The sequence below is a fragment of the Mytilus edulis genome, chromosome 1 (genome assembly GCF_963676685.1).
Source record: "Mytilus edulis chromosome 1, xbMytEdul2.2, whole genome shotgun sequence".
Lineage (NCBI taxonomy): Eukaryota > Metazoa > Mollusca > Bivalvia > Mytilida > Mytilidae > Mytilus > Mytilus edulis.
In genome coordinates this window covers 42,844,024-42,863,090 of record NC_092344.1, presented here as the reverse complement: position 1 = coordinate 42,863,090, position 19,067 = coordinate 42,844,024, and the positions used below count along the sequence as shown (strand labels likewise).

General features: G+C 31.1%; 1 protein-coding gene across 8 annotated transcripts in view; it reads right to left on the bottom strand.

The window, feature by feature from the left end:
• Positions 1 to 894: 894 nt before the first annotated feature.
• The window catches only part of LOC139482890 (putative receptor-type tyrosine-protein phosphatase mosPTP-1), a 51,320-nt gene continuing 33,147 nt past the window's right edge, over positions 895 to 19,067 (bottom strand). For 4 of the 8 annotated variants that reach the window (XM_071266932.1, XM_071266957.1, XM_071266923.1 and 1 more), the window contains 8 exons: positions 18,922 to 19,057; positions 15,675 to 15,821; positions 14,239 to 14,409; positions 13,560 to 13,691; positions 11,460 to 11,594; positions 10,224 to 10,369; positions 9,515 to 9,650; positions 895 to 7,778 (listed from right to left, as the gene is read on the bottom strand). In XM_071266932.1, the coding sequence (XP_071123033.1) occupies positions 7,548 to 7,778; positions 9,515 to 9,650; positions 10,224 to 10,369; positions 11,460 to 11,594; positions 13,560 to 13,691; positions 14,239 to 14,409; positions 15,675 to 15,821; positions 18,922 to 19,057 (1,234 nt within the window). In that variant the 3' untranslated portion in view covers positions 895 to 7,547. The remainder of the gene's footprint in view (positions 7,779 to 9,514; positions 9,651 to 10,223; positions 10,370 to 11,459; positions 11,595 to 13,559; positions 13,692 to 14,238; positions 14,410 to 15,674; positions 15,822 to 18,921; positions 19,058 to 19,067) is intronic. The other 4 variants (XM_071266937.1, XM_071266964.1, XM_071266930.1 and 1 more) reach the window with 1 other exon arrangement.

Here is a 19,067-nt window from a genome sequence, read left to right as displayed (position 1 = left end):
TTTTAAAATTATTTTAAAAGATAGCTTAATATGTATAAGCCTTAAATAAATGTCAGAGTTCCAGAGAATGGACAAAAATAGATGAATTAATAATTTTCTTGTAATGTTATGCAAGTGCTGGCATACTTATAACGAAATTCCAGCCTCAGTCAGTATCATAAAAATTCAAAGCAGTGTCAAAAAGAAATCTTATTGATTTGAAAACTTGTGACACTGTACAACTTCTCATCATAAATATCCAGTTCAAAATTCCATCATTATGTAATACAAGAGTAGGGTACTATGTTACGATTTACGAGTTTTGAAAGCAGTATACTACTGTTGCCTTTATTTACACCAGATAAACAAACAATTTGATGGACAACAACATTGCTTATTAATTGAAAGCTTCAGGACCATGACATAGAGGGCAGTGCATCAAAATGATTGTCAAACTGAGAAGTATTGATAGTAATGCAACTTTATAGAAAATATCATTGATCTATCACAAATTGTTGCCAGAAAAGCTATACATATGTCTTGTTTGTTGCAGGCAAAACAACCATAGTTTTTGTACAGTTACTGAAATCTGAAACAGAGGTCAAGGACAATTGACATATGACAGATAGAAACTTCTTATCATGAGACATCTTTTATACAAAGCATGATGCATCAAAGTCTTTTTTCTGATTTATAAAAGCTTTTCAGTCACTAGGAGATTTGCATCCCATTTCTTGAATTTTTAAACTTTATTGTGGGTCAGATAAACTTTATACTATTTATATATTTATTTTGCCCTGTAGGACAGTGTGCAAATGTGTAGTGTGATCATGAAGTACAACATTGAAAGACTGTTATTCATTTGGCTGGGAAACATAGCCCACAAAAAAGGCTAACAAAATAAGACTATACATATATATTTGAATGTGGTTTATTCAAGCTAGGGTAGAAAGACAGTGGAGAATTCAATACATACACTGACTTACAATTAATTCAAATAAGTGCGATGTTTCCTTATTCAAAATATGAGATTCGGGTATCATTTAAATACTTTATGTTATTTTTACGAAATTTTTAGATCAATAATATAAAGAAATTAGTTATTTGGTGTTGTGTACTGATAAAAGTGTTACATAAATATATAAAAAAAATTGTTAGGTTTACAGTTAAATAACAAAGTGTCAGTCACTAATAACTCTTTTCAAGATCAATTATTGGTAGTTGAAGGTCAAATTAATTGTAGAGAAATCAAATATGATAAATATATTTTAGGGTACAAAAATGATCAATACTAAAAATGTAATGTAATACAGATACTGCAGTCTTCCCTTTAAAGCTCATATAAACATATGCAAATGACAATGATTTTCATTAAATAATTATGAACATATACAAAACAATCACTTTACATGCTAATGAATCAATTTTTCAAAAATAGCTACTCAAAAATGGATTGGTACAAAATATCTTCTATCAACAAAAATGCAAACCAGCTGTGTACAAAAATTTCACAGAAGTTCTGTGCATTTACAACAGAAATACAATACATACATTGACACAACCTTGTTTACATTCTTATAATTATTTTCATCTATTCCTGAACATATCAGGTTCATTGTATATGTAAACAATGGCAAACAATAAATTTCTTGTTTAAACCTATAAAGCATTTATACAGGCAATTAATGTAAATATTAATTTATCATTATGCATCTTTTAAGCTGTTTCTGCAAACAACAATAAAGCTGACTTAAAGCAAATTGTATTTTGCAGCAATAATTCACATGGATTATATAAATATAGTATAAGCAGTCATAAGAAATATGATTCATATTTAAAACCTGCTAATACTGTATATTGTATAAAGGTGTATGGCAAATAGTCCATTTGAGGTTCCTAATTAAAATTTTTATTGAGAAAAAAATAACGTAGTAAATTTTTAGAGAAGAAAATGTCATAGATTTTCCTTTCTCAATTATTCGAATGCAGTACAGAAATAAGTATGTGAATAAAAAGCTTTTATACAGCTATCACCCAACAATCTGAAAATGTTCTTTAAGTCCAAACTCAAATGCAACAACAAAATATAAAACCGATTTATTATGGAATGACAAGTCTGGAAACTTGAGTCACTGAACAGCACAGGGGAGAAATCATAGTTTTTTTTTCATGAATATAGTCAAATAAACTATGAAAATATGATTATGAAAGAGAATTTAGTACAAAAAAAAACATACTCTTTTCTTATAGCATTCCAAAATCTGTGTAAACTGAAAAAAAGACCAAATTTATAACAGTTAAAATTATGTGTTCACTGAAAGAAGACCAAATCTGACACACATTTCTGCAAAAACACTGTCCTGTCCACTAGTTTAATACAAAAAAGCACCATAACTTTGTAATGGCACAAGTACAAGCAACCTAACTTTCCTAAATATAAAAACTTCAGATTTTGTTCATGTACAATAGTATATAGACCTATAAAAGTGGCAAAAATATCTTTTACATTACCCAAATCGTTCTAGATCAAACTACATTTTAAGCAAGATTTTTCCAATGCTGAGGACACAATGGTATAAAGCAATTTTACTTAGGTAAAATGAAATACTGCAACTATAAAAATCATTTCACATATTACACCTTCTGCCACAACACAAGATTTGTCTATGCTAATGAAATTTGTACCCAGAAAAAACATCTACACGTACACTTCTACAAAAATTTCCTTTATATATTTGAAACTGTCATGGAAGTTTGATAATTTAAACTACATCTTCTTGGAAAACCTATGTTTGAAGGAATATGATTTTTATACTGTTTATTGTCACTGTTTTGTAGTTATACATTTATTATAAATTTTATGGTTCCAGTTAAATTAATATCCTTGAAGAAGAGTTCTTCCCTTTTATCAGACAGACATGCAATTATTATCTCATTCTCCATCATATAGAACTGAACACTAGCCTGTCAACACTGAGGTTGTCAATTTGAATCCCACACGCAGCAGGTGTCCTTGATCGTAATATCAATTGACTAGGATTGTCAATTTTATTACTGAAGGTTGGTGGTTCTCTATGACTTAAAAAACTTAATCATGCCTGTAAAATTAAGACTTAAATTGTATACCCTTAAACAAAACAAAATATAACAATAGGTACATAAAAGGTTAAACAAGAATGTGTCCATAGTACACGGATGCCCCACTCGCACTATAATTTTCCATGTTCAGTGGACCATGAAATTTGGGTCAAAACTTTAATTTGGAATAAAAAATTAGAAAGATCATATCATAGGGACCATGTGTATTAAGTTTCAAGTTGATGTGACTTTAACTTCCATCAAAAACTACCTTGACCAAAAACTTTAACCTGAACTTCGCACTATCATTTTCCATGTTCAGTGGACCATAAAATTGGGTTCAAAACTATAATTTGGCATTAAAATTAGAAAGATCATATCATGGGGAACATGTGAACAAAGTTTCAAATTGATTGGACTTCAACTTCATCAAAAACTACCTTGACCAAAAACTTTACCCTGAAGCGGGACGAATGGAGGCACAGATGAACGAACAGAGGCACAGACCAGAAAACATAATGCCCCTCTACTATCGTAGGTGGGCATAAAAAGAATAACATCTTCGCATATTTTTTTCAAAATTGTAGACATTCACAGGGAGATTCAGCCATTTTTAAAAGGGGGTTCCCAACCCAGGATAAAGGAGGGGTTCCAACCATATGTCCCCATTCAAATGCATTGATTGTCCAAACAAAAGGGGGTTTCAACCAAGGAACCCCCTCTCGGGATCTGCCACTGATTCAATGGAAAGAAAAGGACTTCTTATAATTTACCATTCTGAATTTTTGACATATGGTTTCCTAGTGATTTATAAATATCGAATGAGCTAATTAAAGAGAGTTATTTTGAAGTAATAGCAATACACAAAGTTTTCATATTTTAGCATATTTTTATTTGAATTTCATGAAAAATTATTAAAATGGATCAGTTTTTAAGCAAATGTGACTGTAGGAATATGAGCTGAACACCTAAATTATCAAGCATGGAGAAGTTTTTTGTGGAATAATATTATCCTGGAATGGAAAACCAACATTTCAAGCAATGCTATGATAAGACTTTTATACATCTGATATGATTTAAAAGCACCTACATTGAAACAGAACAACCTATTTAGTAAAATTAACAGAATATGGAATCTTGTACCAACCTCTACATGTGTATGAACTATGCCATTCTTGTAAAATGATATAAAAATGTTTAAAACTGAACCAATACATACTCTGGGTTCTAACATAAAACAATGATTGTCAAAACAAATAAATCACTATATGGCAATAAACTAAAGGAATGACAACTGTCAGGTTGAAATTGAAGTTCAACAGTGAAACCAAAGATTTTTTGTAAGATTTGCTTATAACTTATCAAATTAAATATAACTAAATAAAACAAATAAACAACATAACTTTCTGTCCAAGGTTTTACTGGGAAATCGCTTTTGGATAATTGCAAAATGAAATTCAGTAAACCTATTATTTTCGCTTTTTTCCCCCTAATTACATATGTTCTGTTCATAAATTAAATATGTTTTGAGTGAATTAGAATGACCTTTTGTTCATTAGAGTAGTGTTGAGCAACATAAACTGTTTTAAGGGAAAACTTATCTAAAAATACTTGTACTAGAGACTTTATTTCAGTTCCTAGCTTTGAAATTTAATGAATACCAAGTTTGCCATTGAGTATGTTCAAAGCATTATTTATTCATTTTATGTGCATGATTTTAATTCTGTAATTTTGTTCCCAAAACAAAAATGAAAAACCCTTCACTTAAAATCCTTGCCATTTTGGAAATCTAAGGTAATATGCCTAATCCTATGTTTCTACATTACACATTATTTTGTTGATATTTAGACCGCTTCTACACTATAACAACAAACGACCGTGGTATTTATGATATAAATAAAAAAATACCATGCATAAGTTTCCAAATTAGAAATCATATAATACATTCATTTTCACATTTGTAAGAAATATGCTCACCTAAATGAATGGAAAACTACTGTGTATTTTGTCCAAAGCTACGTTATTTATAAGTGAATACGTTCAAAAGCTAGCACCTTAATGACTTGGTGTAAGAAAAATATACAAATGTACAAAAACACAGGCGATGTATGTACAACTGTTTATGGCAAGACACATTGATGTTAGCTGCTCAAATTATACAAAAGCACATGTTAATTTAAACATTAACTATAAATTCAGAAATATGTAAATCCATTTATGATTTCAAATTACAAAAAAATTATTCAAAGTGTGAATCTGATTAATAAAAATTACAACATAGATGTAATTTGGTTTCTTCATCATTGCCGTAACAAACAAATGTGCTCTCTATTGATTTTCTTCTAGCAAAATCTAGATATTTCAAATGTCAATTTTGTTCTGTTAGCCGCTACAAATGTTATACATATTTTCATAGTTTATTCTGATACATAATAAAAATAATGTTAAGTAAGTGGGTTTTTTTCAGGCACTGCACTTCCAACATTATTTATGTAAATTTTATTACAGTAACAGGACTTTCATATTACATTTTTTGGCATGAATCAAAATGTCAAAATAATTTTGAATTTACAGTGCATAGCAATAATGATGAAATGATCACTACAAATAGTGGATAATCTTCTGTGCAAGTCTATAATTAAATGAACATTTTTTTCTGTTTATTGTTTGGATTACAATCATCTATGAGTCAGTATATTGGCATCACTTTATAAATAATAATTTGAAACTGGCCATTTATTAAAATAATTAGGTTGTTAAATATGCATACATTGACTGTTGACCAAGTGTAATAAAATTGAAAAATTCAATCTGTGTTTAAACCTTCTGTTTCAGCCTTGAATATAAAAAGGACAAAATCTAAAACTCCTACCAGTTCAGAATAGCAGACGCCACTCAAGTTTTGTTTAGATTGATGTATATTTTTACAAATATTACAAATATTTCTGTGAAAGTTGAAGGAAAAACTATTTTACATCAAATTATCGTCAGGATTATAAAAAATATGATGGAATATTTTATTAAAATAAAAAAGAAGTTGGAAGGCATGTTTCACAATGATCACGGCCATTTTTTCTCTCCACCAACAACATAACATAATGATATAAAATTATTTCTTAAATCTTTTGTCAAAAACTTATCCAACCTATTTTTTTCAAAAGAAAAACCCCTAAAAAACCTGATACCATTACACAATTTTAAAGCCATGATTCAAAATTTCCGCCATCATTTTTAATGCTAAAATATGTTGGGAAACAAAAATCTACTTTTATCTTCTAATATCTACATATATATATAATATACACAAATCAGGTGAAATGAACTCTTCAATGAGTATTTATAAATAAGATCATAATCATACATATTTACATAATAAAACTGAGTATCAAATACACAATACACATGCACGAAAACAATAATTGTATATATAAAATACAGAATAACAAGATAAAACAAATACAAAAAAGACAACAAAGAATTACACAACATAAAACATTGAATGCTTTATTGGTGTAAAAGTTGTAAAATAAAAGAAATATCACATGTTTGTATGACAACCTGTTTAAAATGCCCCCAAAATAGGTTCTTCTAAAATGACATGATATATGTTTTCAATTTGTTTATCTATGAAATTTAAAAACATCTTGCAAACACATATTTCAAAGCTAATTGAGTTTTGTTCACTAACACAGTAAAAAAGATATTATTTTTTTTCAATCCTAGTTTGAAAACTATCCTGTTACAAATTATATATAAATTAAACACATGCTTCTATGTGAATAATACTTGTTAGTCTGTATCATTAAACTGGAATGTCACTTCATCAAGGCATTCTGCCTGACCGAGGTATTTAAACATGGGACCAATTGTAAACAAAATTGAGGATGATCATCATTACATCTTTAGATGTTCTATTGAAGAAAGAATGGACAGATATAAAGGGGTCTGGTTAGAATTGTTTTAATAAAGTCAGCAGTTTCAAAGTGGTTTTAACAAAATAAAACTGATTTCATGGTTGCAAGAAATGATATGTGAAATTTCTCAAAAAAAGAAACTCGTACGTGTAATATTTAAAAACACAACTATCCTTTAGTGATTAAAATAAAATAAGATGTTGCTAATGATGAGATCGCCCAAATAAAAAAAAAATAATACAAAGCATATTTTGTAGAATGACAGTTACCTGTTGACACATATTTACGTGAGCTGAGGTAATATATTCACAGCTTACACTGAAGGGTGCATATGTTAAGAGTTTATATATGTCTTTCATACTCTATTTTATGATATTAATGCATACTAGTCAATACTACCGACTTATATATGATATAGTCAGAAAAAAAATCCTAAATACTGCACTTGGATACATAATCTGACTCTAATAAAAGCACTTGATTGTTCAATTTGTTTAAATTTCTAGTCACTGAGTACATCCTATGAACACATAATATAGCGAGAAGATTTTATGGTTTTCGGGTTTTTAGCATGTGTCACACATTTGTTTCTGCTTTACTAGAATTTGTTTCTGCTTTACTAGAATGGTGATTATTTGGTAAGGATGGACTCCGCGGAACTTTATTCTGTACTGACGGACTTCGGGGCATAGTTCCATTCTTTTTTGACGATCGTAAAATCAAATGATTTGACATTAAAGCCGAGTCTTTTTCATTTTGGTCATTACAATAACTATCTACAGCACTATACAGGAATAAGTAATCACCCTGTTGGAAAAAAATATCAATCATAATAAAAAAAAATAATCAATTTTCATGTTCAAACCACAAATAACATTATCAGTTTAGAAATAAATGTAAATATACATTCAAGTATCTATGATGAGTTAACTTTATACTTAAGATGATTTATCATTTGCAAAATGAATGGAGCATAACAGCATATACAACATTAAAAAATAGTTTGCTTAGCTATTTGAAACACCTTGTATAACTTACAGCTGACATTTTCTTCCTGGAGCTTTTTTTTTTTAATGTTTTCTCCTGTTTTAGTATAGCAGTACTGCTCCAGATTAAGTAATTTCTATCATGTAGAAAGGGAGGGAATTAAATGGGGCTATCTCCTTTTAAAAATAAATAAGGTAAAAAACAAGTTACCAATTCACCAATGTCATACAAAACAAACTATACTTCAACCCTCAAGAACTGTAAGAATTTTGTCTACCATTATTTGTATTCCTAACATTGATGACTTGTTATTACAAGAACATTCTTGTTATAATGTTACTATGGTTCTTTATTTTTTTCGTTGATTTTTTGGTATGAGTAAACCATGAATTTAAATGTGTCAACAAAGTACAAGTTTTCAGGCAAAGCCAAGAAAATCAAATATCCTGAAAACACGATTTTTTTGTCAATCCCAAATTTTATTTTTTTTACTGTGCCTAACCGATCACCTTTGGGGTATTATAATACCTACAGTGTTACCTGGATAAAAAAGTGTCAACACAACTTGTCCATTTAAATTGTATGATAGGTATTGTGAGAGCTCATCAACAGGTGGTCATTTAACATCCCAGTGAAAAAAAATCACTAAAAGGTAAAATTTAAATGACTGATAGCTAGCTTGCTTTCCTCATGTATCATGACCAATGTCCTGAATAGACTATTCTATTTAGAGATGGGACATTTTAAGCCATTTCTTTTTGTGTCTCTTTACAGTGAAGATGGAAATTCAAGCAGTGAATTTAGTTTATAAAAAATGGAGAAATATGTTTGCTTCATGGTGTTTTAATGTGGGATATATTTTAAGTTTCTGATTCCTGATATGGAATTAAAGTGTTTGTGAAATGGATTTTTTTGGATAGCCCATCTAATTGTGAATTATTCTACAAGATGAATTATGTGTGGCTTGGTGTTTTCTAATGGGATATATTTTCATGTTATATTTAATATGATTCCTGAAATGGAATAGTAGTGATGCTAAGTTTCATTTAATATTCAGGATCTTCTTCAATTGGAATTACTGTGAAAAAATTATTTTCAATATATCAAAAAAAGTACAAATGGCTTAGTGAATAGAAGTTTCAGTGCTTTATTCTTCATTATGAAAGTGGGATTTACCAGCAACGATTTATTTGTGATTGTTAGCAAAACAAAAATTTTACAATAATTATCTTTATTAGTAAGAACAAATTGTGTATTAAATGTAAAATGTTCCAGACCTAAATAGAATAGTCCATTCAGGACATTGGACATGAGGAAAGCAAGCTAGCTATCAGTCATTTAAATTAACTCTGTCAATTTAAACAACCAGGTAAATCTACAGGTAGTTAAATGACCACCTGTTGATTATAGCTCTCACAATACCTATTGTATAATTTAAATGGACAAATTGTGTTGACAATTTTTTATCCAGGTAACACTGTAGGTATTATAATACCCCAAAGGTGATGGGTTAGGCACAGTAAATACATGAATTTCCAGCAACTGAGATATCTTACCACTGATCCAATGATTCCTGCTCTCTTCTTGTGGTAAAGTTTACATAAGTGATAAATATCTATTGTTTTATCATGTTGTAACTGATCCAATGAGGACCACAGAGCACAGAATTTACATCCAGTAACACCTCCATATCTAAAAATACAATAAAACTTGACAGCTAACTTTATTTCATATTCATAAATTGAAATGCAATGGAGTCCTATACTTTCATTTAATTAAGATCTGAATGAGGATCATTCAATACCACCTTAGTACAGGTAATACAGTAAAAGTTGTAACAATTACATGTCCTTCAGTATGATTGGGTGTTAAATTCATGGAGAGATACACTAGCTTTCCACACACAAAATCAAAAGCATGTAGCTCTTTCCTTGAAAAAAATCCTTTAGCTGAAATTTATGGTTATATAAACAGACTTAAAACTGTCATTATCTATTAAAACATATATTTAAGGACCATGTGAAAATCTCTAGATGCCTTTTCTGGTTTTCATTGTTAATTTTGTTTGGATTGCTATCTAATCAAACCATACCCATATGGCCTTTTATCCATATTTACTACTTGTTTTTTTAGTAATCGTAATCTTCAACTGAGTTATACTAAATTGTGCCTTAATTTTCTCTTTTCTAAAGAAAATTCAAGTCTAACTTTTCACAATTTTACATCAAGTTAGAGATCTATCTCTTTCTGAAATTACAATCTTACCTATCTACGACAATGACAGGTCCAATATCGTTCAGTCTATGAATATCTCTAATAGTGTCGATAAGATCAAAGGCTTTACATAATGGCTGGTCATCTCTTGGCCAGTTGGAACAGGATATCATTTTAGTCATAAGAACATAGTCGTCCTACAAATACATTTTATCATTAAATCTAGGCAAATATATTTACTATCATGTTTTCTCAAAATCTGCTCTTTATAGAAGCTTTAATACATGGTACAAGAACTGATAGAAAAAAAATGTTGAATTCAAATCAGTGAGTGCTGCATCTTGTGTATATTCTTATGTATATTTCAAAGTTGATTTCTTGAATTAATTGACAACAATGATATTTACAACAGGAATCTATATCAATATAGTTTTGTATCAGATCAATTATAAATATTATTATAAAATCATTTTGCTCAAAACTTAAAATCCTTCACTTGTATATAAAAAGAATTTCTTCAATTATGTTGGCAGGTAGGTAATCACAATAAGAGGGATATGCCAACAACATTGAAATTTATCATGTAATAATTACATTAGATGTATGTTTCATTATAATACTTTATTCTGATTGGCTAACTGCACTTCACGTGTTATTCCGTAAGAAGTTGCATTGCTCAATACAACTTTTCCTTCATGATAACACGTGGTCCAACAATAAAGTGCACAGGTGAATTAAATAAAAAAATATATAAAATTCGTGTTTTCATGATCATAGCTAAAAAATGTAATTATAAGTATTGAATGCTTCTTTTTGTAATTTTATAGGGTTGTAAAAGCTTCCACGCTTCATACAAAATGTACTTCGGTCACACTTTTACAACCCAATAAATTTACAAAAAGAAGCATTCAATTCTTAATAAATTGAATTCGTTCTTTTATCTTAGCAAAAACAAAGAACTGAATTTTGAGTAAGTCCAAATCTATTTCAATCTTTACATCTTAAATAAAATTGAGAAAGGAAATGGGGAATGTGTCAAAGAGACAACAACCCGACCAAATAAAAAACAACAACAGAGGATCACCAACAGGTCTTCAATGTAGCGAGAAACCCCCGCACCCGGAGGCGTCCCCCAGCTGGCCCCTAAACAAATATATACTAGTCCAGTGATACTGGTACTCTTGATTTTACCACCATATAAACCATTTAACGTAAGATTTACAATAGCATTTTGTCTGAAGCTAACACATATTTTAGGTGACTGTACAGAAATCAAGGTCAAATTACCTGTGTAGATTCCAATAAGAAATCTCTGGTTGTATACATGTAACCTGTTTCTTCTTCACGACATGTTAACTTAAATATTCCTGTATCTACTTGTAGTGGATTATCTTCTTCTGGCCAGAACTTGATAAATTCCTGCTATAAAAGAATTGCACAATTTAGAGATGATTATAATTCAACAATTAAATTGAATACCACTTGTCAGTAAATTCAGATTTAGGTATAATAATGTGCATTAAATTTCTGCCTTTTGTTTACAATAAAATTACATATGTAAAACAAAAATTTGAAGCAGGAAAGTAACTGACACAAAAAAAGAGTATCACCATATACTTTGCCCCCATGATGAACTGAAAATGGTCTATGAGGCAGATTTTTAGTATATCAGGGAAGTAATGAGCAGGCAAATATCTTTTTTATTCTGTCTATCCAATGAAAGGCTTCCAAAGCGTTCATATATTCCAGACAATTGTATAATGTCTGGTAAAAGTTCGGCTGGGCAAAGCATGAAACGGTCATCTACATTTTTGTTTTCAAGGCTTTCTTAAGAGACAGTCATTTTAACATAATTCAAAATCTTTTTGACCCAACTTTTGCCTTTAACAGCCACACATTTCCGGTCATAAAAGTGACATGTTGATTAATTACTATCAATACAACCCCTACTTCAATGCTTTATAATTTTAATCAAGGCTAATTAGTTTCATTGGTTTGTATCTATTTGATTAAGTTCAAAAGTTTAAAATAATAAGAAATACGTTTTAAATATGATTTGATGAAAATTTGTAAAAGGTTTTTAAATGAAAAATTGTCAGAACTACGTTGTGTGAACTAGAACACGTGTGCACATTTGCGCAGGTAGGAAATTTAAATATGCATCCTACATTTCTTCAAAAATGCTAAAAATTTTACGTATCCGTTTTGGGTCCATGTTTAACCATTGTCAAGTCAACATCTGGTCTAATGAAATGTGATTTTAAAAACCATAGTAAAATTTTTAACAATGTTATTTTGCCAAAATAAAGAGTCTATGGCAGATATGAACAAGCTGATGTGCACACTTTGAATGATGCACTGCCAAGTTAACAGTATACATCAGAACATCAACTTCATATTATAGTAAAGTTTAATATTGTTTTTCTTTAATCTAATGTCAATCATTGGGATGGCTATCTGATTACCATAATTGTTTTTGTGACTTAATCCTAAGGGATTAAAATCGGGATCAAATACAAAATGTCTGTCTGGCTCAAATATTTTTTGGAAGCCCTGATCCAATGACAAATATAACATTTAAATTCCCAATAATAACATGTAAATTTAAGTAATAACCTGCTTAATACTAAACTGTACATAGAGCCAATAATACATATTACATGCTAGCTCTCAAAATAGCAATGCATGTTATGACCTGTCACTTTACCCTGACGTATAACTTCCAAGCTCACTTCTTCACACTATATTTCCCCAATGTAGCATCATTAAGAAGAGAAACAACAAATAACAGAAATTTCAATTCTTTTGGTTTTACAGGACCTTGGATTATATGAATAAACTCTCATACTCAAAAAACGACAATGAAAATAATTAACATATTTATGCTATACAAGAAACTTTTTATACCACCATCACCATGGAAAATCTTACCTCATCGTCCACTATATCAGACAACAGCACTATAACAGAACTATTTTTGTCCCAGACCATTCTCCAGAAATCTTACCTCATCGTCCACTATATCAGACAACAGCACTATAACAGAACTATTTTTGTCCCAGACCATTCTCCAGAAATCTTACCTCATCGTCCACTATATCAGACAACTGCACTATAACAGAACTATTTTTGTCCCAGACCATTCTCCAGAAATCTTACCTCATCGTCCACTATATCAGACAACAGCACTATAACAGAACTATTTTTGTCCCAGACCATTCTCCAGAAATCTTACCTCATCGTCCACTATATCAGACAACAGTACTATAACAGAACTATTTTTGTCCCAGACCATTCTCCAGAAATCTTACCTCATCGTCCACTATATCAGACAACAGCACTATAACAGAACTATTTTTGTCCCAGATCATTCTCCAGAATTCTTACCTCGTCGTCCACTATATCAGACAACAGCACTATAACAGAACTATTTTTGTCCCAGACCATTCTCCAGAAATCCTCTATTGTAGATTCCATTGGATGTTGTGTTAAAATAAACTCATTGGTTTTTGTATATCCCTGAAATTAATGAAACAGTTGTCTGTTAAGCAATTCATTCTTTTGAAATAATGCACCAACAGTTATATCTTTTATTCCACAACAGAGAGTTGATTTACTTAAGATATTTGTCTGTAACCAATAAAAAATCAAATCATTTGATAACTACACACATAACAATAATTTACAGATCTAGTATCCTTATGTTCTTAAATTTACAAAGTGACATAATTCCAACATGGTAAAACTACAATGCTGAAAATAAAACTTAAAAACCCTTTAACTTAACAGAAAGAAAATTCTCATAGAAAAGTAACTGATGATAGATAGATATATATATTTTGCTGGCAAATCAGATGCAAATTCAGGACAAGAACATGTTACTGTAATAATTATTATTAACCCCACATTGTACTAGATCATCTAAACTAAAGGAAAAACAGATTTGCATAGAAAAGTAAATTACTTGACACTCTTTTGATTCAAATAAAACGACCCAAAAAGAGCACCTATTATATGACCACTATATACTTGAGAGAGGGGAGATAACTTTTTAAAAACTCTTTACCTGCAGAAATGTTGCATTAATATAATCAGATCCTGGTATCCCTGGTTTAGTGGGAATTTGGACTCTCTTGGTTGTCATGGGAACAAGTTCTTCTCTTCGATTCTTTGGCACATTATATTCTTCCAAGGCTGGATATTTATCTATTTCTTTGGGACAATAAGCAACCAGAAGCTAAAATATATATTTATAGATAAATGTAAAAGAGTAAATATAGAAAGGAAATAGTTTGGTTGATATAACATCATAATCAAATACATTCAACTTTTCTATTTTATTCAAGCTAAAATAGAATACTTCTCAAAACATTTCCTTGATTTGCTCTTTACAATCAAGCATATTTTCATTTTGTTATAGTTGGTTGATTGTACCTAATAATCCCAAAATACTAAGTGGTTGGGAAATATAGAATTACCCATGTTTTTTTTCTTAATGTCTGTAGATATTTAAAAGATTTTTGGTATATATAAGAATGTAAAGATGACTTAAATAGAATATGCACTTTGTTCAAGTTGACCAAACCTATAACAGAACTACCATCCACGAAATTTGCAATTTCTGTAATTTTTATTGTAATGCTTGCAGAACTTAAGCTGACTAATGATACATCCGTGTATTACAAGAATGTGTCCCAAGTACAGGGATGCCCTATCAGCACTATCATTTTCTATGTTAAGTTGACCGTGGAAATGGGGGTAAATCTCTAATTTGTCATTAAAATTAGAAAGATCATATCATAGGGAACAAGTGTACTAAGTTTCAAGTTGATTAGACTTCAACTTTATCAAAAACTACCTCGACTAAAAACTTTAACCTTGAAGAAGAACGGATGCAGAGACCATAAACATAATGCCCATAAAAGGGGCATAAAAATTACTTATCACATATTTGTTACAAATATGTTGGGTAATATGTTACAAATATGTTGGGTTTTGCACATGTAATAACCACAAAACTGCCAGGGGACAAAAAGAGGTTATTGTTTTTTTGTGCCTTAATTCCAAAGGATGTAACGTTATTGCGTCCTTTACAAGTATTGATAACACTTTTGTGATAAAATTTTGAAGATTTTACCTGTTATGTTTCATTAAATTGTTATAATTGAACTGCTTTTCTCTTTTCTGCAGAACTTAAATATGTGATAAATAGATTATAACATGTCTTTTCCATATTGGCCCGGGTTTCATCCCTCAACCCATATTTACCCTCGGCTCAAGCCTGAGGCCTATATGGGAATCTCAGGATGATACTAGGGCCAATTTTGAAAAGGGCAGGTTATAATCTATCCTTAATTATTTAAGATAAGAAATATTTGTGTCTAGATGAGATATCACAAAGTCACTCCTTGATTTTAAATTTATCAAAAAAAATATGATAGCAAATTAAACCAATTTCAAATTTTCTTCAAAATCTACCCGCATAAATTTATATCTATATACCTCAAACTGTTTCTGGAGTAATGAAGACTTATCCTCCTGAATTGTTGTAAGGTTCTGTATATATTTGTTGATTTCGCCATTCCTGACTTCTGTATCGTGGCTAAGTAAATATTCCACCAACGCATCATGAATTAACATGTACTGTTCCTAAAACATGAATATATAAGAATTAATGCCTTGATGTGCTCAGCTTAACCCAACGCACATTTCAATGTATTGGAAAACAGGTAGGTATTTGACAGAAATGGAAAACTAGAGGCTCTAAAGAGCCTGTGTCGCTCACCTTGGTCTATGTGAATACTAAACAAAGGACACAGATGGATTCAAGACAAAATTGTGGTTTGGTGATGGTGATGTGTTTGTAGATCTTACTTTACTGAACATTCTTGCTGCTTACAATTATCTCTATCTATAATGAACTTGACCCAGTAGTTACAGTGGAAAATGTTAGTAAAATTTTATAAATTTTGTGAAAATTGTTAAAAAAAAATGACTATATAAAGGGCAATAACTCCTTAGGGGTCAATTGACCATTTTGGTCATGTTGACTTCTTTTTAGGTCTTACTTTGCTGTACATTATTGCTGTTTACAGTTTATCTCTATCTATAATAATATTCAAGATAATAACCAACAAGAGGCTGTCACAACGACAGCAAACCGGATTTATTAACATTTATTTGTGTCCTGGCAATATCACAAGAACCATTACTGATGAATGGTGAAAGTGAAAATCGTCAATATCAAATTTGACCTCCATTTTGTCATCAGTATCAACATATTAAAATTTGAAAAGCTTAGATTGAATGGTTCATGAGTAAATGCAACAACCTGAATGGAAACGCCATTTTACGATCTTTCAAGAACCATAACTCCTGAACGGTAAAAGTCAAAATCGTCATTATTGAACTTGACCTCTATTTTGTCATCCGTAACAACATATTAAAATTTCAAAAGCTTTGGTTAAATGGTTCATGAGAAAATGCACGGACACGACGGGAAACACCATTTTTCAATCTTTCAAGAACCATAACTCCTGAACGGTAAAAGTCAAAATCGTCATTATTGAACTTGACCTCCATTTTGTCATCAGTAACAGCATATTAAAATTTCGGAAGCTTTGGTAGAACAGTTCATGCATAAATGCACGGACACGATTGGAAACTCCATTTTTCAATCTTTCAAGAACCATAACTCCTGAACGGTAAAAGTCAAATTCGTCATTATTGAACTTGACCTCCATTCTGTCATAAGTAACAACATATTAAAATTTGGGAAGCTTTGGTAGAACAGTTCATGCGTAAATGCACGGACAACTCCATTTTTCAATCTTTCAAGAACCATAACTCCTGAACGGTAAAAGTCAAAATCGCCATTATTGAACTTGACCTTCGAATAGTTGTCAGTAATAACATATTAAAATTTTAAAAGCTTTGGTTGAACGGTTCATGAGTTAATGCACGGACAACATTTGATTGCCGCCCGCCCGCCCGACTGCCCGACCGCCCGCCCGCCCGCCCGCCGTACATCCCCAAATCAATAACCGACATTTTTGTCACAAAATTACCAATTCAGGGGCAGCAACCCAACAACAGGTTGTCTGATTCATTTGAAAATTTCAGGGAAGATAGATCTTAACCTGATAAAATTTTTCACTCACGTCAGATTTGCTCTAAATGCTTTGGTTTTTGAGTTATAAGCCAAAAACTGCATTTTACCCCTATGTTCTATTTTTAGGCGTGGCGGCCATCTTGGTTAGTTGGCTGGGTCACCGGACCAATTTTTTAAACTAGATACCCTAATGATGATTGTGGCCAAGTCTGGATTAATTTGGCCCAGTAGTTTCAGAGGAGAAGATTTTTGTAAAAGATTACTAAGATTTACGAAAAATGGTTAAAATTGACTACAAAGGGCAATAACTCCTAAATTGGTCAACTGACCATTTTGGTCATGTTGACTTATTTGTAAATCTTACTTTGCTGAACTTTATTGCTGTTTACAGTTTATCTCTATCTATAATAATATTCAAGATAATAACCAAAAACAGTAAAATTTCCTTAAAATTACCAATTCAGGGGCAGCAACCCAACAACAGGTTGTCCGATTCATCTGAAAATTTCAGGGCAGATACATTTTCACCTGATGAACAATTTTACCCCATCAGATTTGCTCTAAATGCTTTGGTTTTTGAGTCATAAGCAAAAAACCGCATTTTACCCCCATGTTCTATTTTTAGCCATGGCGGCCATCTTGGTTGGTTGACCGGGTCACCGGACACATTTTTAAAACTAGATACCCCAATGATGATTGTGGCCATGTTTGGTTTAATCTGGCCCAATAGTTTCAGAGGAGAAGATTTTTCTAAAAGATGACCAAGATTTACGAAAAATGGTTAAAAATTTACTATAAAGGGCAATAACTCCTAAAGGGGTCAATTGACCATTTCGGTCATGTTGACTTATTTGTAAATCTTGCTTTGCTGAACATTAGTGCTGTTTACAGTTTATCTTTATCTATAATAATATTCAAGATAATAACCAAAAACAGCAAAATTTCCTTAAAATTACATATTCAGGGGCAGCAACCCAACAACGGGTAGTCTGATTCATCTGAAAATTTCAGGGAAGATAGATCTTGACCTGATAAACAATTTTACCCTATGTCAGATTTTCTCTAAATGCTTTGGTTTTTGAGTTATAAGCCAAAAACTGCATTTTACCCCCTATGTTCTATTTTTAGCCGTGGCGGCCATCTTTGTTGGTTGACCAGGTCAAGCCACACATTTTTTAAACTAGATACCCCAATGATGATTGTGGCCAAGTTTGGTTTAATTTGGCCCAGCAGTTTCAGAGGAGAAGATTTTTGTAAAAGTTAAAGACGACAGACGACGACGGACGACGACGACGGACGCAAAGGGCTTAATACAACTTATTATTGTCTACAAAAGTTACTGTGAAATTAAATGTTGTCTTTCATTCTGCTCAGATCTTTTTTTTTAAAAAGTGTAAAGTGAAATTTAAAGTTTATTCAGCATATTGAAAAATTCAAAGTATCAGCAAGCTGGAAGAAGGTGTCTGACAGGAGGTCAGGTTACCCGAAAAGTGCTCATTTACAGAAACAACTGAACTAGTACATCTAATTGCTATTTGTCAATTATTTCTGGAAAGTATAAGTGATCCCGTAAATATCAACATAAAAGAAAATTTCTGTTGACATAATGTTAACGTCTAAGAGTGTATCTTATCTTACCTCTGTTTGGACTAGGAAATTTCTCTGTTGTCTAATTTTCAGTAAAAACTGTGGTATATTTATGGTACCCTTGTCTTTAAGCTGCTCTATCATAGCATCTATAAGGATGTAGGTACCAGTTCTTCCTACACCAGCACTGTCAAAAC